The sequence below is a fragment of the Anguilla anguilla genome, chromosome 2 (assembly GCF_013347855.1).
Source record: "Anguilla anguilla isolate fAngAng1 chromosome 2, fAngAng1.pri, whole genome shotgun sequence".
Classification (NCBI taxonomy): Eukaryota; Metazoa; Chordata; class Actinopteri; order Anguilliformes; family Anguillidae; genus Anguilla; species Anguilla anguilla.
This window is the reverse complement of record NC_049202.1, coordinates 43811621-43833984: the sequence shown is the minus strand read 5'-3', so window position 1 is coordinate 43833984 and position 22364 is coordinate 43811621. Positions and strand designations below refer to the sequence as shown.

The following is a 22364-nucleotide window of genomic DNA, read 5'->3' as shown; positions in this document are numbered from 1 at the left end:
AACATGAAGAAAGTACTAAGACATGTACACACACACATACACTGAGCAAGAAGAGGCACTGCTGCCAGGAAAAGGTTGAAAATTACTGGTGCCAGCATGCACCCCTGCTTCACCCTTACCTCGATGGTAAAGGTTTGGCTCAGCATTCAAGGATTTTCTGTTTGTTCTTCTAAAGGACTGAGCCATCTGCTGATTTAACAGGAGTTATGGTGTGTTTTTGAGGTCTGTATAATGTCTTGACTGCTTGATAGAAGGCATGAGTGTTGTTGGAGCCTGCATAGGCTTGGATCCTGTAGGCTTTCTTGAGCCATCACTCATTCTCTATGGTTTAAAGCTGTCTTTGAGTCTTAGCAAGGATGGCTTTCCAGTGAGAGAATGGTGGAAATCTGTGGCTTTGAAATACAGTTTCTGTATGCTGCTAAGTTGAGGCTAGCCCAGGCACATTCAATGTTGTGGGTGGTACTAAAGGGTTTTTTTTCCTGGAGGCCAGGGAGGTATTCAGTAAGTTTCCTGTGGTAACTGCTAGGACATTATGGGCTACTAGAATTTAATCTATGGCAAGGTTGCTGTTTAGTAAATTTGGGTGGATTTTTAACTGAAGTTTGGATCTGATCGACCTAGTCACGTCGTTCTGGTTCTGTTATCAGATTATTATGTATTCAAGGAGATGCCAGTGTTTCAATAATTAGTGCACCCATGACATTTTATGTTTGTTTTTTTAACTGGAATATGGTATTGGATATGATTCATTGATGCTTGGCACATAGTGAGAATGTCTTATGCTGTTGCTGTTTTATTTGCCTACGCCGTATTTCCCAATGACTCCCTGCCAGAGTAGGTTGTCTGGGCCCACTCTGGAATTAAAGCATCCCATGAAACTGATCTTGTTGGTGGGAGTTACTTTTTGACAGCACATCGTCCAGAGCCTCATAAATGCTTCTTTTATTTTGTCATGTGCATTTAGTTTTGCTGTGTATTCACTGATGAAGGTAGCAGAACACCCATTGGAAAGTGGGATACACCAGGTCTTTAAACTCTTACTGATTCCCAGTGGGGACTCGGGGATGTTTTGCAGGAAGTGGGTTTCCACTGCGAATCCGACTCCATGCAACCATAGGGTGTCTTCTGGAAAAAGTTCCAGAAAAAGTTGTATCCAGCCACAACTTCTATGATTGAGACCTCATCTGAGAAACTCAAGGCAGCAATGTCTATATTGTATTTACCAAGCTCATGTGCAACCAGGGAGGTGCGTCTATGGAGTGCAGTGTTATCCAGAATGGCCAAAAAAATGTGGGGTATAGGTTCATTGAGGATTTCGTTTTTCAACCATAATGGCGACGGTTGACCATCCAAGTAGACGAAGGACCAGACAATGTTTGGGTCACCTTTTCTAAACCCTTCCCCTGTCAAGGGATGAGCAGTGTGGACCCTGAAAAGGGTGGCTCAGACGTGCTGGCAGCAGCTGAGGGAGGATGCCGTTCCCGCGTCCCATCCACACAACCTCATACATCCATGCAGGGTTTAAGCTAGAGGCTTCCAGTCTTCATCCAAAGCCTGCCCCCACCATTCTGCCCCATTGCTGGGAGGGCTTGCTTTTGGCAGAAGTCATAGCTTGTGCAAAGAGTGGATTTAATGTGAATGGAGGGGTGTGTGGTCCCTGCCACAACAACTTCAACAGCTGTGATTCCATTGGCAAGAGATGAACTTCAGACAACCTTCTGTTGGACGTTGCAGGGAGCTGACATGTTTCGGTTTGTTGATCCTGCCTCTTGTGTGCTCCCAAACACAAGCCATGCAACTGGCTTCCCTCCGCACCTAATTTAGTCCCCTCCTGTCAGTGTGTGACTACTTATTTGACAGGTAGCACCTGCTTAGTTAGCTTTTTATCTGAAGGATGACCCATGATCCACTACCTGTGGATGCGGTTGGTTGTAGCCAGCTCTGCCCCAGCACACACACCCACAGAATATTAAAGAGGCACTAGACTAACCCCAGTGGGACCTGCACTCTCCTCTGTGCTGCCAACCATTTCCTGATCAAATGTGCATTTTATATAAATTCTTTTATGACGAAAGACCACCTGTGCCCACAATAATCTTCCCTCCTGCTAACCCCCAAAACCTGATGAAATACACCATGTGTAAACTATATGGGTCTAAAAATCTCCATTCAGAGACGCTCAAATTAAGTGCTCTATTCTGAGATAAAACACAGTTATGCTACAGTGGTAAAAGCAGAGAAGCTCAGGCAGGAGGGAGAGCTATCTTTGGCTGGAGCTAGCCCAAAGACCACCTCCCCTCTCACACTCTGTGCTAGGCACAACCTGCAGATTCTCTTCCTGAATGCAGATACCCTTGCTTTCCATATCAACAATATCAAAGTAATTATATGCACAAGTGCTAAGGCACAAGCACAACGGAGGAGATGTGGAAATGTGGGGTTATGTGGCCTCCAGTAGAGCATCCACATTGCCTCCTTCCTCTCCTCCTCTCATCTCCTTTCACTCTATCCTCATGTGCTCCTCTCCTTGGTGCAGAACGCAGCTGCAGCCCTGCAGGTAACTCCTCCTGGAATGTTAAAGAGCTGTTTTTATTTTCTCTTCACAGGCAGGTGAGTTGAGAATGTGATAATGAAATCATTAACCCCGGTGCCACGTAGCCGAGGAGCCGAGGAAAGAGCCTGTGGCACCCATACGGCCTCCTGCCCTCCTGCTTGCTGTCCCTCGGTGTGCCTGCCCCCAAAGCTGCATGCAGTCAGCATTCATGGAAAGCTCTTTTCCCATTGCATTCTTTTTTTCCTGGCATCATCTCTGTTAATTACTGCGCAACTCCAGGGCACAGAGCTGCCAGGTTTGACTTGTTTAACAGGGAATTATTGATCCACACTCCATTTAGGCTCAGAGTTTTTATTTGAACAACCCCCAATCCACACACACCCTCCTAGTTTAACAGATAATTCAATTAGTACAGTGGTGGTACGTTAAAACTGTGTGGTTAGAAAGGTGGTCCAGAGCACATTTTGGATCAGCCCCATACGACCAGCCCAATTTTCCTGCACCACAGCCCAGTTTGCCTAGATTCAAACAAGGCTTCGATAGTGATTCTAACAAGGCATCGATAGCATCCCACAAGTGGGATGGAAGGCAATAGGGATAAATCTCTTATTTTGCCTTTGTGTCTCTGTTGTAGTCTGTATTTCCCGGTCACTTGTCTCCCCAGTACTGTCTCTGTGTCTGTGTTCCCTGAGCTGCTTCACTCCCCTGTACTTGTGTGATTTCACTATTCGGGTGGTTCCGGGTTTTCGTGGTTTCCCCCCTTCTTTCCAGTCTCGCTTTACTTTCTTCCTGCTGATTTCTAGTTTTACTAATTTCTACTAATCCCTACTAACTTATAGATTGTAAAGTACTAACCTCACTAATATACTAACATGTGAATATTACTAATGGACTAACACACTAGTTTTGGGTTTTTGATAGTTTAGATCACTATACTAATACATTAATCAGTCTCCCCTTTTCCATGCTGCGCTGTAGCTCCGCCCCTTTTCTTTCTAGCCTGCTCTAACGCTGAGTTCTGCAATTGCCTGCACCTGTCTCTTGCTTTAACTGCACCTCTCTCTCTCTGCACTTGTTTTACCTGCTTCACCCAGGCCGTGTATTATCATTGTTGTCTATGTGATTCCAGTCCGCGTTTTGTCAGTCCCCTGTCATTGAACTAGTTTTCCTAATGTTCTTCACCTGGATGTTGTTTGTTACTCCTCCCTCACTCACTTAACCCCTCCTTGATTGTTACCTTCCCCAGTGTATAAATGTCAGTCTTTTCCACCAGCTCATGGTCAGAACGTTGATCATATTCATTGTGCCGATTATTTGTAAGCCTTTGTTTATTGAGATTCCTGCGACACCCCTTTGCCCGACTTCGAGTTTGCCTGCCCCTTTTGGTTTTGTTTGCTTCTGGTTCGACCTTCGCTTTTCTTTGACTTCTCTTTTGCCTGCCCCTTTGTACCTTCGCTATTTCTGATCTCCTGGTTTTTGACTTTTTGCCTGTCTTTTTACTATTCTTTTGGAAACTCGATTCGGCACTGCCCTCTCTCTGATCACCTGGCTTCGAACTCGGACTGATTAAAGACGACGTTTTCTTGGATTTCCCTGGTCTGCGCGTGGGTCCTTACTCAGAACATCACAGTCTCCAAATTAGATAACTGAAACTCAGTGAGCAACTTTATGGAGCACACTCCTCTTGTCCAGTGTGCAGTTCTTTCTTCACTTGCAGCATCATTGGAATGTGTGAGGTGCTCTCAGCAGTAATAGCTGGATGCTATGAAACCTGTCTCATTTGCACCAATGTGGTCCTGGATTCTTTTTCACTCTGAACATCAGAGTGCACACATGGCTTCAGCAGAGAAGATAAAGAGCAGATTTGCACCATTTTTGTTGACTCTAAGCTACAAATTCTGCTAGTCCCTTGTTTCTGCTAGAGTCAAGTGCATTCCAGTTCCAGTTAAGGCTTAAATCGAGTTATATAATTTAAGAGAATTAAGAACAATTCCCATGACTCAAATTCAGTGATACACAGGAGTTATGTTAGGCAAAATAGCAGCAGGACACAAATATTTCAGGCCAGTAGAATGGATTGTATTTAAATGCACTAATGTGCACAGTGGTGCAGACATGCGTCATTAAGGAGGCAAATCATGCAGCAGTTACACACATTCAACAATCACAATGATGTAAAAATACTCTAAATGTATCCGCAATATGCCAGTATTACTCTTCTGCGGAATAATCCAAACGCCCACATTGGTGCAGGGACTGGGTGTATAACAAAATCTTCCGTTTAAAAACACCTATGAAATGTTTGTTGATATTTCCCTATGTCTCATCCCAAAGTGAAGACTCCCCCGTGACAGTTTGCACACGTATATTATTCATGCCTGAGGCAAATCTGAAGGAGTTCTCCTGCTGAGATCAGGCAGTAATAACTGCAGGATATGTCAAACACATTTACTGAGCCTCTGTTCTACCCACCCCGCCATCAGCCAGACTGGCCCCAGCAAGACGGACATGACCCATTGCACAGACTCCAACATGCACACAGTCACACTACAGCAATGCGAGAAGTAATCAGGAAGCACGGGGCAGCCCACTCCCCACAGTGAGCACGCTGACAGCAATGGCGGGGGGGGAGAGGAAGAATGGGAAAGAGGCCCGTTGGGTGCCAGCCCTATGGCCCAAGTCAGGGCTAGGAAAATATTTGGAGTGATGAGTGATAAAGACAGTCATGGAGAGATGCCCCTGAGATGGGCTCTGCCGCTGCCAGGAGAGAGACAGGCGGCCCTTCTCAGACGACGCTGTGCTTCACTGAGCTGCTTGCTTCAGCTGGAGGCCACGCTAGCTGAAAAAGATCTCAGGGACTCTAAAAGTGGCAGAGGCTGCTATGGACTATACTTCCAACAGGGGCCGACAACAGGCCTCCATGGTCTTCTGCAGGGTTTAAATTGTGCATGGAACACGGCACCTTAAGGGATGGCAGCCACTCTACTTCTGCTTCCGTTTGATAAACATTTAATTTGCTATACAAGGTTACTTACAATCTGATGCAGGCCAGCGATGCTGCTGAGATTAAGCACAGACAACTGCATACACACACACACACACACACACACACACATACATACCTCTCCATCTCTCATGACAGCCATCTTCTGTCTTCAAAGCCATACTTTAAATCAAGTTGGCACCTGGGCCCGTGATGCCATTGGACACTTTAAATGATTTACAGCCAGCCATTCACCTCCAAACACAAAATGCCTTCACCATTTGTCAGATATTGTCAATGGTATTCCCCACTTTAAATTTTGCAAAGAGAGCACAGAGAGAGATGCTGTCACTTGGGGATACCCCAGTTATAAATCAAGCCTTACCTCTGGCTTGATATTGATATTTATAGCATGTGCGTTCTAACTGACTGTCACTAAGTAGATAACAAAGGCTCCTTTATCTACTTGAAAAACAAATCACATTCAGAGCATGGTGTCTTTCAGTTGATGCAGACACTGTCTGAGGAGAGTTTCCACTCTGTTTACAACACCAAACTAATCAGCACAATACTGCTTTCAGGAGGAAACTGTTAGGTTAGGTTAACCAGCACCAGGGCCTCATTTATCAAACTTTGTCTATTTCATTCTAAATTTGAGCCTTCACTTAAATCTATAATCCTGCTTAAAGCATTGAGAAATCAGTTGTCCGATAAATGCGCACATGCACAAGCTCAAATTCTACACTCGCAAATTTATATTGCTCTCGTATAGAGTACAGTAGTCTTGAATGAATAAATGAATGAATTGAAAATAAATGTAAATGATTAATCTCTAAATAAATATACAAACAAATAGATTAGTAAATAAATACCTTTTTATTGATTATTTAGCCCTTTGTGGTTAGAGTAGTCTAATGACTGTGTTCTGGGGAGCAGTAGCAGTGCATTCAGCCAGCCCCTCAGGGATGGCATGGGTAGGCCTAAAAGGCTGTATAACTCTGGCTTTGCTCATTTTCCACCACTTTTGGCTGCTGCAACAATGTGACATAGATGGGGCAAGTTCTAACACTTCACTTGTATATTTTTAAAATTCTTATTTCTGACTGAGAGGCTGCTTTAGTAGGTAGTGCTCCAATTGGAGGCACAACAATTAAAACCAGAAAATATAAATATATAGATTCCTACCTGCTCCCTGCCGAGTTCATAACAATAATGTATCATTTTAGATTAGATTATAACTAAGGGGCCAAAGTGATCTTATTGGCCAGGACTTAACCCTTGGGGCCCACCTGTAGCACCAACAGTGTGAATACCATAATGTTATGAGTCTGACAAGTAAGGTTACTTGAGCAGCAGAACTTACAACCATGTATGTGCTAGCTGCCAAGCTTGTTATATAGCTATCACATTGATCTAACTATGAATCATATAACAAAGCTGGCAATTATTTATGATAAAATATTTCATGATGTAGAGGTACAGAAAGCTATGTTGAAGGCTATCACCCATGGATGGCTGTTTAATAAAAAATCACAGATCACACCGTGATTGACTCTCATGTAACATGTCCTCACAAGAAGACCCCAGATGGTGGCAGGTATAGGAAATGGCATCAGGTGAAACTATGAATATGTTACTGTAAATATATTTGTGTATAAATGTGTACCTGTAAAAATCTGTGAAAGATCTCACTTTTCAGTAGTACATTTTAAAATAAGCTGAGATATTTCTACAAGCTTCCATAAATAGTGCAGATGGCGTGTAAATCGGTGAAGTGTGAATTTTAAACAGCTTAATTGTAGCTGTTGAAATTGGCGGTTTTATATAAAATGTGGGATGGGGTGGGGAGGGTGAGTGCAAACTGCACTGGTATTCTACTGTGCTGATAAATGCAGGCCAATAAATGTAGGAAAGCAAATCGAAGAAAATATCTCTTCATGAAAGACTAATTACAACATTATGGAAGTGGTCAAAAATATAAAAATGTAATATAAAATGCATTCATGGCAGTAATCATAAAAATGAATCACATGCTTTTGAAGAGAAGAACCAACTATGCTGAGATATACTAGTATAAAATACACTTGGATTTAGCAGACCATTTTGTATGTGCGTGTGTGCGTGTGGGTGGTGAGGGAGGGTTGAGTGGAGCAATGGAGGTCAATTTTCCAATGATAATCCCCCCCCAATCTTCTAAAACCGGGATCAATTCTCAACCTTTTTTCAATTGATATTCTCTTCATTGGTGTGGCTTTTGGTGGTCATATTCCAAGGGCATATTACACTCTCCTCTCCTGAGAGCCAATCAGAAGATGGCTCTTGGGATTACTCTAACCCCTCCCCCTCATATCTTAGCACTTACCAGCTCAATGAGCTCTTGGTAGCAGACCTGCCCTTCCTCATTGCTCTGCACCAGGGCAAACAGCATCTCCAGCTTGGAGGGGTCCAGTTGCAGCTCATGGTGCTCCACCAAACTGGTGAAGTTCTCCACTGCGATGAAACCGGTGTTCTCTGGGTCCAGCTGCCAAAAGGGATACACCAAAGTCAACTTTGGGGGAAACCAAGAGAAAAAACTGTTTAAATGGATGAGGAAAACGTAAACGCACTCAGGAAAGATAGTACTAAAGGAAAGAAGTGATAATGAACTGCCAGAGAGACAGATGGATACATTCAGAATTACCTTTGTGCATTGGGTTGCGGTGTGTAATGTTATTCATTTGATACCATTCAATGCTTGTTATTTACCAAATTAATTACTTAAGTGGAGCATTGAACTCATACAGCAATCCAGTTTTAACAATTTATTAATGTAAGTGCTTTATACTAAACAAACTTGCGGCTGAAGTACGGTATGTCCTCTACAAAATGTGGGCAACCCTATGCGCGCTCCCAGTTGGTTAGAAACACCAGGTGTGTTTAGCAGTGAGTATTTAACAATTTGTTTCAAATAAAGACCTTGAACTTACATGATGGATACAGAGGCAATTCTAATACAAAAAAAGCTGAAATAAAACACATATACTCCAATATCTGGTTTGGAAAGTGAAGGCAGAGATGCGAGAAAACAGGCCTCTGATTTTTCAGTTTAAACTCTTAGGTGATGTGCAGCATTTGGTGACGTGGGAAAGCCGGTCTCCAAGCTTGAGCTAAACAGAGCCAAGAGCTGGAGCCCACATCCCTCATCCACTGCGGCTTTTACAGCTCCGCAGGCCATGGGCCTCACAGTTATTAACGCTGATGCTCCTGTGCCATTGAATCTTTTTAATTGATTTGGGCAGAGGAGCTCATAAAAACGTCGCTGTTTAGGAGTTTGATATACTGCATCCCAGGGAATGGCCCATAAAACTGAGAATTACTAACACACACTTTCTGTATGTGTGTGTGTGAGCATGCATATATGTGCATGTAATCTGAGAGCATATCTTTTTCAACAGTCATCTATACTCATCTGTCAGATTTTACCCAGCTTAATAAATGGAGCTAACCTCACTCTCCCACCTGCCACCACTGCCACCATCAAACTGTGGTTCAGTGTTCCTTATTTTACAGTTTCAACCCAAAATATGCACATGAGTAGTAAACGGATTTAAGCATTGGTAATTTTATCTGGATTTTGACATCATTAGATTTCTGTGGAGGGATTAATTCAGTCGTTAATAAAATAGTGTGTATGAGGCAAATGGAGAAACAAAATGAGACTCAAATGAGAAAACAATAACAACAACACACTATTTCTCTTTCAACTCTTGCATCACTCTGGAGTCATTCTGTTTTTTCTGCTCCTGGTTCCTTCCTGTAGTTTTCAAAAAGTGGTTCCTTGTGTGTGCGTGTCTGATAAGCCGAGTTGAGGCTTCAGTTAAATTGTCCCTCCCGCTCTGTCTGAGCCTTTCCCGTCTCACAGAGCTGAGCAGCAGCCATTTTCCCTCCCACATCCAGGCCTGAAGTGACTCCGCTATCCCTGCCGCATCTGAGAATTTCCCCATTGCAACAACACACTGGCCTCTGCTCTATGTGTGACCCAGCTCACGTTAAATTATTGGGATGTATGCATTTGTGTGTGTGTGTGTGTGTGTGTACAGATTATAAACAACAGGAAACCAGCCTAGGTGATTTAAGACAGACCATTGCCCCAGGACCAATATTGGACGGGCGTAAGATTGTTTGAGTGCAAACCACATTTTAATTCCAGTTAATCTACGTCACTTACTCTCCCACTCACAGTGTTATTTATTAATCTATGGGACCGTGAAAGTGACAGCTGGCCACTCACTCGTGCCTTGTTTCTCCTTACAATCAGGATCTTCCTTACAGATACACAAGCCCTGCTTATTCAGCTTATAATTTATGTGAGATATGTCCAGTCCACATTAATATGGAGAAGTTTCATCAAAGGACATGGTAATATCGCCAGATCTGCAACTAATACAATTCCAAGGCTGAGCTTCTGCAAACACAGAGCCACCTGCTGACCGCTGTCAGATACAGCAGCATCCATCTACTCCTGCGGACAGGTATTGATTTTAAATGCATCCCTATGAGTCAGATAATGCTGGTTTTTAACTCTCTTCTTGAAAACCTGATGATCAGCTGTGGTGATGATGAAAGTTTGAGCAATGACCTGCTCAGCAACAGTCTCAAACCAACCACTAGCCTAATTCTCACAAACTGCTATGATGAACATGGAGAGAGCTCTGTAGCCTAGTAGCATGCATCCCCATGCACCCCCTGGAATATTTAACAACATAAACATTCTTAGATCCCTTCAGGTGTCCAGTTAACAGACATAAATGTTAACAGCTTGAAAACAGAAAATCTTGCATGCATGGGGTCCTCTTGACTACCGCTGGTGATATTCAGGGGTGTTTTTATCTTGAGAAGGGGAGTGGAAATAAAGGTTTTAGAAAGTTAAATTGTTCACATTGGTCATTTCTCATGACCTGATGGCTTCACAAAGGTCGGCATAGGGTCATCAAGGAGTTTGTGGTGTATATCAAGAAAATAAAACTCCACAGAAAATTGTTCAGTGATGTTATGTCTCCATTGGTTGTTTGTGTGCATACCACCTGATGATTTTGTTTAAAAAATTACATTTAATCTCATCTTTGGTTGGAACTATTTCCTTTGATGCATGCAGCCTGAGAACACATTCAAGGAAAGAACTGGCATGGCTTCCTGTATTCAAATGTCTTTGTGGCTTTATTGGCATGACGTAACACTGTACATATTGCCTGTATCAACAGTGCTTCATGTGAGAGAAGCGCCTCAAAGCAGCAACAAATCAAGCATGCCCGTTCACTTTCCCTCTTTGACCTCTCAGCCTCTATTTATTGCAACTCCTCAGTCTCACATTCAGGCTCAAACGAATAACACTTGGCAATGTAGCTGACAGCCTCTTCTGTTTCATAGTTGGACATAATCGTAGCATCGATTTCAATTTGTTAGTAGCTTGGCTAACATTAGGCATACAAGAACAGGCAGTGCAGTAGCTACCCATTCGTCAAGCCAGCTGCATCTAAATCACACCTTTCTCGTCCTTAACCTTGGGAGTAAAGAGCTTGCATTGGTTTTGAGCCGAGACAGAAATAAGTACTGGCTCAATGTAAAATTGATGTGCTCACATCTTTAACCTCTGGAATCCTAACATCACTGTACAAGCTGCTTGGAGGTACTTGAGGTGTTTATTTTTTTGCCTTAAACCACAAAAACATTGACATCTCTATCCTAGCCATTATAAAGCTGGCAGGTTTTTGGAAATGTCTGTAATATCTAAAATATAATTCATCACGCACAAAAAGTGTAATAGTGTTAAAAAAACTCCAGAAATTGAACTATAATTTGAAGGAGCTAGCAGGCAACAAAGAAAATTTTGTGAAAATATTCAAGAAGATATTTCTATGATCTAAAAAGAAACAGTTCTATTTGCAAATTAAATATTTGGGTCTGTACCGGTGACCAAACCTTTGCCCTGATCACACATTCACTGGTTAAGCCATGTAGCCCAGACGGTCATTGACAGAAATACTATCTGCAGAGTCAATGCTAGACCTACATATGAGAAACTCAAAACATGCTCAGAACAGTTCAATGTCTTAATAGCGTATCACTGTCATAAGGTGTTACTGTAGTAGCAAGCACACATTTCACATGCACAAGATCAACAGCATGCACTGCTTTCTGTGTGGAGCTGTGAGTGGGGGGTCGCAGATGTTGCTACCAACACAGGAAGCATCATTCTGTAGACCGCGCTGAAATAACAAAGTGATGCCAAACCTCCAGGTTTGAACGCAGACACTTCCTTGTTACCTTCTCTTAACACACACTTCCCCCTCGCTGAACCATTTTATTTTTGTGCCATCATTCCTATTGCATTCCTCTTCCACAACGCATGATCTCTTATGAGCACGCATCGTTCTCTTAATTTGCCTGAAGGCTCTTGTTGAAGTCTAGTTTCTGCAAATAAGCTACTGTGAGTGTTCTGTGGATTTCTGCATGTATGCAAACAGGAGGGGGGGGGGTGTCTTTGATCTATTTCTGCCTAATCCATTTTCAGAGTTTGCATGCTTGTTTGTTTAAGCATTTATACGCAATGTATTTCCCCTTTGGGAGGGATAGTGGTGTTAGTGAACGCATGCTGTTTACCACGGCTATGATGATATGGGGATGTGGCACATGAGAGTGATGTAGCCAGGTTAATTAAGGGAACTCGGTAGGGGCGGCTAATCTACTGGTGGGTCAGAGAGCACACAGAACAGGGACCCAGCCGAAGGAGAAAGCAGAGCATGAACCTAAATCTGTGGACATCACCATCACCACGTCGCCATAGATACAGGGTTAGTGGAGGTCCAGTGGAGGAGTGCCCTTTCAAAATTCTGAGATCAGAAGATGCAGTTTTAAAGTGCTGGTAGTGTTTACCCTTGATGTGTTTTCTGGGATGCTTGGTGGAGATGTGTGGATCATGATCACAGAGCTGCTCATTGTAAGTGCAGTGCTATCAGAGTGATAGGTTACTTGGAAATGGAACCCTAGGACATTCATAATTACTGAAAATCCACTGTGAGATATCTATATATAGAAAGAAAGAATAACAACAACTCTCCACTCCATGTTACAGAAACGCGGTTGAGCCAAAAGAGCAGACCTCAGGCTTGAGATGGCTTTGAAATGTGTGACACACTGTGAGCACTGAGAGACACTAAAAGCAGGGAGGCACTGGTCCATTAAGCAAAGTGGGAGATGAGCATCCATCATAGATGCGTTAGGATGTGGTTCACCTTGTTGTTCTCTACAAAAAAATAATTTGCTTTTCGTATGGTATAATTGTGCAAATATGAAACACCAGCCAAACATACAGTAATTCATTGACATGTTTATAAAACTGTCAAATATGGGGGAGTGACTGCATTTTACAAGCATGCCGGTTAAGCATAATATGCAATGTGTGTAAATGAGAACTAGTTAAGTGCTTGAGCAGTATGAGGGGGGTCAGGTAATGGGTGGGTCTGTGTTCCTGGGTCAAGGTGTATGGGTCGGGCTAATGGGATTGAGGAAGAAGGGGGGCAGTGGAGGCACTGGGTAGCGAGCTGCTATTGAACGGATCCAGCGCAGCGAGGACAGCGCATTGACAAGCTGCATCGGTTGCCATGGTGACAGGCTGCCTGCATGTCACAGCTTTCACATTTCTGTGTGCAGGAGCCATGCACAAGAGATCGAAAAGAAGACGAGAGAAAGGTGACGACAGAAGGGAGAGGGGGGTGGGGGAAGAATGGATTTAGAGGAGAGAGCTGAATAAAGAGGGAGAGAATATTTATACAGGAACAAGTGAAGACGGATAAAGAGAAGGAAAGGGGAGAGAGGAAAAGGCGACGGGATGAATAAATGGAGGAGAACAAAGGAAGGGGGACAGGGGCTAGAAGACACTGATAGTGGGTGGATAGAAACAGAAGATGGAACAGGGAGTAGGATGAAACAGTGACAAAAAGCAGAGAATGAAATAGGCATAGAGGAGAATCTGATAAGAAGGGAAAATGGATGGATAAATGAATTGATAAATGGTAAGGAGGGAAGAGAGAGTGAGAGAGCATTCGCTGTCACGACATGGAGCTGCCAAAGTGTTCAAGGACTTCTGTTCTGGTGAACAGAGCGACTGAGTTTACACCTGTGTGGGGTGAGGGAGGCTAAGCGTATAGGCTCCACACACCATTGTGGACTCAGCACATGCAGGGATACACTCATCCATGGCACTGCACTTCCTGCCTGGTTCATGTCTCGTCCCTTGTTAGCTGGGTACAGGGTGTAATGGAGATGGGGGGGTCTGCACTAAAACACCCACTGCATCAGCTTAGGCCTCCTGACACTGCTCCTCCTGCCCATGGAGCACAGAACACAAGGGATCTCTGACGGAGATCGCATGCTATGTTTAATTACGGTTCATTTACCACAGAAAATAAAAGGAGTAGGAGGGCGAGTGGAGCATTCCGCTTCACTCCCCACTACAACAGGCCTCAATTTGTTGCCTATTTTTGGTCTTTCAGTTGGTGCCCGAGGCAAAAGGGCAGGGCAGCGCTTGCCTAATTTCAACCACACACCACCATGAGAAAGCATGCTATGTGATGTGGAAAATCATGGAACTCGCTTGACTGCAAAATTCTTAAGTGTTGGACACAAAGTTTCTCAAACCAAGCTGAGAAAGACCAGGGGTCAGAACCATCATCCTCCATGACAGACACTTTAAAAAGTTACAGGACACTGTGATGGACATAAAAGTTGTTTTTATATTTCTGAACTGGTTTTGAGTGGTTCTGTGTTTTTGAAAAAAATAACCACAGACATGAAAAGTTTCACAACAGACACCATGGACAGGTTGCTGAACTCTGAGAATGACACAGCTGCCATTTTGCTTTTGATGTCCTTTTGATGTATTGCACTGTGACACTGCTGTAGTTAGGTGTGGTGCCCTGGTGCTGGTCAGTCACCAGGCCTTGGTGAAGCTGCCCAGCCCCCTCACACCTGAAGGGCTGCTTGTGCCTCTTCTTGGCCAGAATAGGTGGCATGTTCCCGCCATGACTCCATGTGTCAGCAGAAAGGCGAGTCCCCAGGAATCAAACTCTCCTGGCCTTGGGGAACCATTCCTATCGTTACCCTGGCAGATTGACCATGATTATGCAATATGAGGCAATGCAGGTTAGTGGTCACCACTGCAGCTGCAGGTGGGCCAATTATGTCCATAAATGGTGACTGTACCAGACACCACATATTGTACCGCACTAATAGGAGCCATTATAATGGGTGAAGTGGATCTGATTATGGCAGAATCAGGACCTCTGCTGTATCAAAGACAGTCAAGATGCCTACCACAGGCAGGTTGACAGAGCGCTGAGACACTTGTAGCAACTCAGGCCTCCCCCTTAATCACCAACAGAACTAAACAATAAGTCATTCAATTTAGCTAGTTCCGCAGTGTGAAATAACCTTTCAGTGGGCATATGTCTGATGAGATCTTAATCAAATATTGTGTGTTTGTATAATGCCCTGGTTGCATCTGGGCAGCTGTGTGTGCAGTGCTTCTATTTTAGGCCCATAAGACAAAAAGGTGCGTGTGTGTGTGTGTGCCCGTGTGTGTGTGATTAAAAAGGCTCTGTGTGAGTGTGCTGTAGTGCGCCTGAAATAGCCTGAGCTCAGCACTGCTGCCTCTTGCAGACAAAGACTAATAAACTGTCTCTTGTAGCACACACCCTCACTCCAGTGTTCTCTCACACACAGTCACAGACATACACAGGTGTGCCAGTCATGCGGCTGGAGCATGCATGCACTGGACCTGCCGCAGCCTATGAAAATGCGATCAATTACATGGCTTCTGAATCTTTCTCTAATTGTAATGAGAGTTGGGATATCATGTTCATTATACTGCACATGAATTAAACACACAGCAGGCTTCTTTCTATGAAACAGGGTACTCTCTCACGCAGTGACAAATCTTTGGTGTGACACTTTTACAGAGGTTACTCCATCTGAGCATAGCAATCAAAAAAGGCGAGAATGAGTTAGATTTCTGCAGCACATTTTCACTGTTTGCCACACAGAACTTTCACTCCTTCTCCCACTTGTCATCTGTCGATGGTCACGACAGCGTCACACACACTTGCCGTCAGTGTGTTTGTTCCTCTGACGGAGCAGTGACCCATCTTCCCTAGTGTGGTCACTGCTGCTCTGACTGTGCAGCTCAGTGCTCTCTCTCCCCGCTGCTGCATCACACATCTGCCCAAGAAGCAGGACAAACACTTGTACTTGTATACCAATGAGAGAACCTAAGAATGATTAGGGCAGACTCAGTGATGAAAACATAAACTGTTACTCCATATTAGCAGCACTGCTCCAAAAGAGAACACAGCTCGTTTTAATGCTAAATACAACTTTTCCGAGCGTCACACCTCTCAGCTTTTTTCAGGCCGCTATGTGCTTATTGTAATTGACTGTGATATCAGATATGTAGAAGCTGCGTGTCCTAATCCCCTGGTTACTGTAGATCATATTTGGGCATCTTCAAAGCAAACAGCGCATATAGTTGGTGTACTGAGTGTGAACAGGTGTGGTACGGAAAGTATATCTGAGGTCCTAAATTATGACTTTTGAAGGAAATTACAGGCCAAAGTGGTCTCAGTCATTTCCCTTTCTTAACAACTGCCCATTTTTTTCCAGTCTGAAAAAGACAGTTATAACCTCTTGAGTCACTGCTAAAGCTAGAGTATGTTCAGTAGTCTCTGATATACATATAAGCTAGTGACTACTTTCTGCCACACAGCACTACAGTAGGGCTTGTGCTGGAGAAATGATGTATCAATCACTGGCAGCTGGTATTCTGTGGGTGCCTGAAACGTCATAGGGAGGAACTAGTGCAAGACATACGAGTATCACGCAGAGATGGTTCTGTAACCCCCTATCTGATGGTGGGGAGGACAGTGTCCAGCACCAGGGAGGCCTGGGAACTCTAGGTGAGTATGTAACACGCTCTTCGTCTGCAAGGAGTGCTGGATGACAGAGAGTTCAACCATTGGCAATGGACATTGGCGTAATTGCTTTATTAACCAAGCCTCCAGCTTTCGGGAGATCTGTCAGCTCCAGACCATCAAATCACATTTGGCCATAAGCCGGACGATTTAGACAAATTATCTAAATTAGTCCCCAAGGACATCTCCAGCCATTCAGCGTCACCCTTTAAGGATCCACCTTCCTTTCAGCCCAATGACACAGTGGTACAGTGGAGCTCAGCCTGTGCGCAGCAGTAGTACTACAGTATGTGTGGGCACTGTGCCTTTCATTCATTCACAGCTCAGAGCTCCACCACGCTCCTCTTGTGGCTCTAACACCTGGCAGCGTTTCTGTAGGTTGATATCCTGCCATTGATGTGCGCTCGAACGTTTAAACATCTCTGCTGAGAAGATACCTCCCTGGCCATCAGACACCCCGTGTATCTCGGACCCACCACACTGCCGTGATCCCAGCCATGCAGCACTAAGTATCCCCCTAATCATGTAGCCCGGACACACAGCATGCATATCCCTCGGGATGAAACAGTGAGTAGTCGCCACCTTCACTGCAATTCCAGCAAAATATCAGAAGCGTTATTGGAATTCATACTGGGTCACTCTGCCATAAGGGCCCACACATACGCACACACACACACACACACACACACACACTCCTTCTTTTCTGATGGTCTGTGCTGGCCCTTGGACCCAAGAGCCAACAATCAATTTTCCCTGTCTCTGCAGAGAAATCACCCAATCAATCCACGAAACGGCTAATCATTCTATTGCTGCAGTTACACTCCGATGTCAGGGCAACTGGATGGATTAGACACCCAAGAGTGAATTGGGAGATATAGGGAGGTGATAAGATCTGTTCTCAGCAAATACACAATATTGATAGAAGCAAATGATAAATTGTATCTTTTTATACACATTTGAATATTTTGATGAAAATAAGATAAATTAAAGAAAAATCTCAAAAACAAATCCGGCACTATGAAAAAATATAAACACATCATAGTAAACAGGGTATAAGCAATCAAATGCTTTGCAAAGCATTAGAGTCCATCTCCGTTTCTCAGCCCCATGAACTGTCTGTGATGGGGACTTGCTAAGCGCTACACCTTCAGTGTCCACGTCCAACTAGAGTCCAGCTGTTAGTAAAGGAGCAGCTCGAGCAGATCACTGAGGGTTCAACACTCACACCCTTCCCCAAGAGGCCCTTGTAAATCTGTGAAAGCAGTAGTGTCACATCCAGGAGCAAGAGACAGAAGAATTCACCCTGCCTGCTCTCACGTAGCAGAAATGACAGCAGGACACAGTTTGTACCCTCAGGTCACTGGCAGCTGTTACACTACCAGGTGTCCATTATGAGTGAAACCTTTCCTCTCCAGAGGAGCGTCAAGCCAAACAAGGACATCGGCACCTCCACCCCGACCTGCAGTGCTCCTCTAGAGCTTAGAAAGCTCGCTGCCACTTGAAATGAACAGCATCTGCATTGAGGCTTGAGCTCTCAGGGGGAGGGGGAATTCTAACACTGTATAGTCCTAGTTCTGTCTCCAACTTTGACTCAGAGGACACCAGCCACCCAGAGCTCTCAAACACTGCCTTCCTCTGCTTCCCAACAGCCACTGCCCTCTTTCTTACGCCCTAGATGGAGACGAGGCAGCTGAGAGGCAGGGGGAGCCAGGAAACCATCACCATAGAAACACAGAGCCGCGGCTTACCTGCTCCTGTATGAGCTGAAACAAGGAACTTCTATCCATATACCGGCCCGGGATTTCGGAGGAACCGCCGAGGACAAGGGCAGAGGGAGAAAATAGGAGGGTTCAGGTAGGGTGAGGGTGGGCTGCTGGAGAGGAGCGGCAGGTCCTTTGTAGCTTAGTTTCCAGAGCGATACGGAGATGCAGAGCAGGGCTAGTTCCTGGTTTGGAGGATACTGAGTCCCCCCTCTCTTATTTCCTCACAGCACCACAAAACTGCTAGACAAACAGCAGCAGCAGCAGCAGCAGCTCTGTCAGCGATGGGAGACCCTGAGCAGAGCCAGCTCCTGTAGCACTCACGCTTTCCTCTGCCCTCCACACACGGTGCACTGCCGGAATGCCAATGAAGCAGGGGAGGGAGGAGGCCCCTCTCGGCCAATGGGAGCCAAGGGAGGCGTGGCTAAAGGCTGCAGCTCTTTTATACACTGTGAGAGAGGGCTCTCAGCAGAAGCAGTGGCAATAAGTTACACTGCGGCTCGCGTGGTCTGGTTGCCACTCAGGCACAATAGCAGTCAAACACACATACACATAAATACACACATAAACGAGAGCACGTACACACACACACACACACACACACACACATGCACGCGCACACATGTGCGTGCGCACACACATACACATAAAGAGACACATGAATGAGAGCACGTACACACACATGCGCACGCACACATAAACACACGCATTTGTTGTTTCTCCCTGTGTGATACTATGGCCATTCACCATGTCTGTCGTCTACCATATACACAGGCACTATCCCACAATAGGAAATCACATGAAATGGACTGTGAAGCTTCATTAATAAAGCATTTTGCAACCACACTGTGATTATTACTAACCTGCACAGAATGCCTTACTGAAAAAGAAGGAAAGGATCATTTACATAAAATAGTGTAAAACAAATCAATGTAAAACCTCTAAATGAAAATTATTTGATGAAGCTAATATCTTTAATTATGACATTTATTTTTGTAGAGAAAAAAAAATCAGCCATCATATGGACTAGTGGGTTAGAGGTATGGCGATTAGCTTACAAGGGTTTCCTTATTTCCTGGTGTTCAGTTTATTAAAGACAGGCTTTATTGAAATACTTCCCGGCAGAGTACATAAAATAATTTCATGCACTGATATAACCACGAGCACATCTGTTCCTTTGTGGGATAACTGAACCTTGATAAACTAAGATATACCTGTCTTTTCCGCTTGTATATTGGCCTGTCTTATTGGAGGCCTTTGTAATGGCCTTTTAATGGTGGGACCTCTTGCTCTGAAGACCGCACACAGCTCGGTCGCTCAATCTGGACCACAGTCTGGCATCCGCACATCGGGTAACTCAGTCTGGGATCCGCACATCGGGTAACTCAGTCTGGGATCCACACATCGGGTAACTCAGTCTGGGATCCACACATCGGGTAACTCAGTCTGGGATCCGCACATTGGGTAACTCAGTCTGGGATCCGCACATCGGGTAACTCAGTCTGGGATCCACACATCAGGTAACTCAGTCTGGGATCTGCACATTGGGTAACTCAGTCTGGGATCCACACATCGGGTAACTCAGTCTGGGATCCGCACATCGGGTAACTCAGTCTGGGATCCGCACATTGGGTAACTCAGTCTGGGATCCGCACATCGGGTAACTCAGTCTGGGATCCGCACCTCGGGTAACTCAGTCTGGGATCCGCACATCGGGTAACTCAGTCTGGGATCCGCACATCGGGTAACTCAGTCTGGGATCTGCACATCGGGTAACTCAGTCTGGGATCCGCACATCGGGTAACTCAGTCTGGGATCTGCACATCGGGTAACTCAGTCTGGGATCCGCACATTGGGTAACTCAGTCTGGGATCCGCACATCGGGTAACTCAGTCTGGGATCCGCACATCGGGTAACTCAGTCTGGGATCCACACATCAGGTAACTCAGTCTGGGATCCGCACATCGGGTAACTCAGTCTGGGATCCGCACATCGGGTAACTCAGTCTGGGATCTGCACATCGGGTAACTCAGTCTGGGATCCGCACATCGGGTAACTCAGTCTGGGATCTGCACATCGGGTAACTCAGTCTGGGATCCGCACATCGGGTAACTCAGTCTGGGATCCGCACATTGGGTAACTCAGTCTGGGATCCGCACATCGGGTAACTCAGTCTGGGATCCACACATCAGGTAACTCAGTCTGGGATCCGCACATTGGGTAACTCAGTCTGGGATCCGCACATCGGGTAACTCAGTCTGGGATCCGCACATCGGGTAACTCAGTCTGGGATCTGCACATCGGGTAACTCAGTCTGGGATCCGCACATCGGGTAACTCAGTCTGGCATCCGCACATCGGGTAACTCAGTCTGGGATCTGCACATCGGGTAACTCAGTCTGGGATCTGCAAATCGGGTAACTCAGTGGCGTGACCGCAGTGACCACACTCTGCTGACAGCACGCCAGGCTCCCCCCCAGCCATCACACACCAAAGGATCTGGTCATCAAACAGCCTCCAGGATATGACCATGCTCAGAGGCCTGTCTGCTCCTCCCAGGCAACAGATTCATCTTAATCACGGCTCCATTACAATCACAGGCACCTGGGAGAGCTCAGACTCTGGTCTGACACATATTCCCCACCAGCCTTCTGCCAGCCTCTCCCTCTATTCCAGCCCTCTGCCTCCTGTCACTGGGGTTCCGCTGGGAAGACCCTGCAGCAGAGAGAGCTGATATCACCGTGAGTGTCGCCGCTCCCATATCAGTTAACACCCTTTGGAACGGCTATTAGAATGCCAGAATCAGGAAAGGAACTGACTGACCCGGCTTGGCGATGCCGGGCCAGTCGGTCCCGATCCTGCGGTGGCTGGAGCGTGGCCCCTGACAGCGAGAGATCGAACCGCGCCTGACAACCATCCCCAGGGCTTCTTCACACATGCACAGTAAGCACCGTCTGACTGAGAAACAACTAATGCACGATTAATGAGGGTATAAATTAAAAATGCTCCCCTCTCCCCCTCTCTCTTCAAACAGGTCAAATGGCAAATGTGCAAATTCTGCAATATTATGGCCGCTGGATTGCGCATTGAGGGGAAATAGCCAGAGCACATAAATCCCCCATCGTTCGCAGTTCCGACTTGTTTATATCATGCATGTTTTAATGTGTTCTATCATTCCATTTTATCCAATCATGCATTTCACTACTTCCCACTATAAGCCTTTCTACAATTTGAAGGGAGGTAAAAACTGAAGTAAATAAAAAACTCTTCTGCCCAATGATAATGGATAATATGGCAGAGTGAAAGAGACAGTAGTTTAATGGCAAAGCAAGCATGTAAACAAGGTTTTTTTTTTTTTTTTTTTTTTTTTTTGAAGGAATGGGCTTCAATGGAAGCTCCTGAAAATGTATGTGCTCTTAAGTATGGGGTAGATGGTAAGTGCACTATGCTTCATTTCTGTTATTTGGTACCACTTATGATTAGGGGTGTAAATGTGTTTATAAAAGACAGAACAAAAAATAAGAGACAGATGGAAAAGATGGAAAGTGAGAGCAAGATATGGTGGGGAGATTGCTAGAGAAGAGCTTTGTTTACACAAGACTAAAGACCTCTTTACAGAGAATTGGGGCCTCAAGTTCAGCCAAGTGTCAGTGGTGGGGGATGCTGGCAGGATATTATGGGGACAGAGCAGATCACAGCTTAGCAGGTGAGACTCGAAACTGTTGCACTGTGACGGACACCTCTGCTAGCATAGCAGTCCATTGGTACAGAAACACAGCTCTGGACTCCCCTCCACAATACCAAATCTCTCCATCCCAAGTGAGGCTGTCTGGTTACAGCTTCTGTGTAATGTTTGAGGTTTATGTTTTATAGTGACTACACTAGTCACTTGAAGTACAGTGATTTTATGCTGCAGGTTCCTGCCACAGGCCAAACCAGAAAGATAGCTAATTTAGTGAGGAGAGAGTGGTTCCATAACAAAAGTCTAATTAAAGCTGCAGTTAGAAGCTTCCATTGTCTTCCACCTGAAATCCAATAAATAATAATAATAATAATGACTGGAAT

At 45.0% G+C, this 22364-nt stretch overlaps 1 protein-coding gene across 1 annotated transcript in view; it reads right to left on the bottom strand.

Moving 5' to 3' along the window:
* rhbdl1 (rhomboid, veinlet-like 1 (Drosophila)) overlaps positions 1-18648 on the bottom strand; it is a 56416-nt gene extending 37768 nt beyond the window's left edge. The window contains exons 1-2 of the mRNA XM_035407360.1: positions 18289-18648; positions 7900-8058 (exon numbers count right to left, since the gene is read on the bottom strand). Coding sequence (XP_035263251.1) covers positions 7900-8058; positions 18289-18327 — 198 coding nt within the window. The 5' untranslated portion in view covers positions 18328-18648. The remainder of the gene's footprint in view (positions 1-7899; positions 8059-18288) is intronic.
* Positions 18649-22364: the final 3716 nt, after the last annotated feature.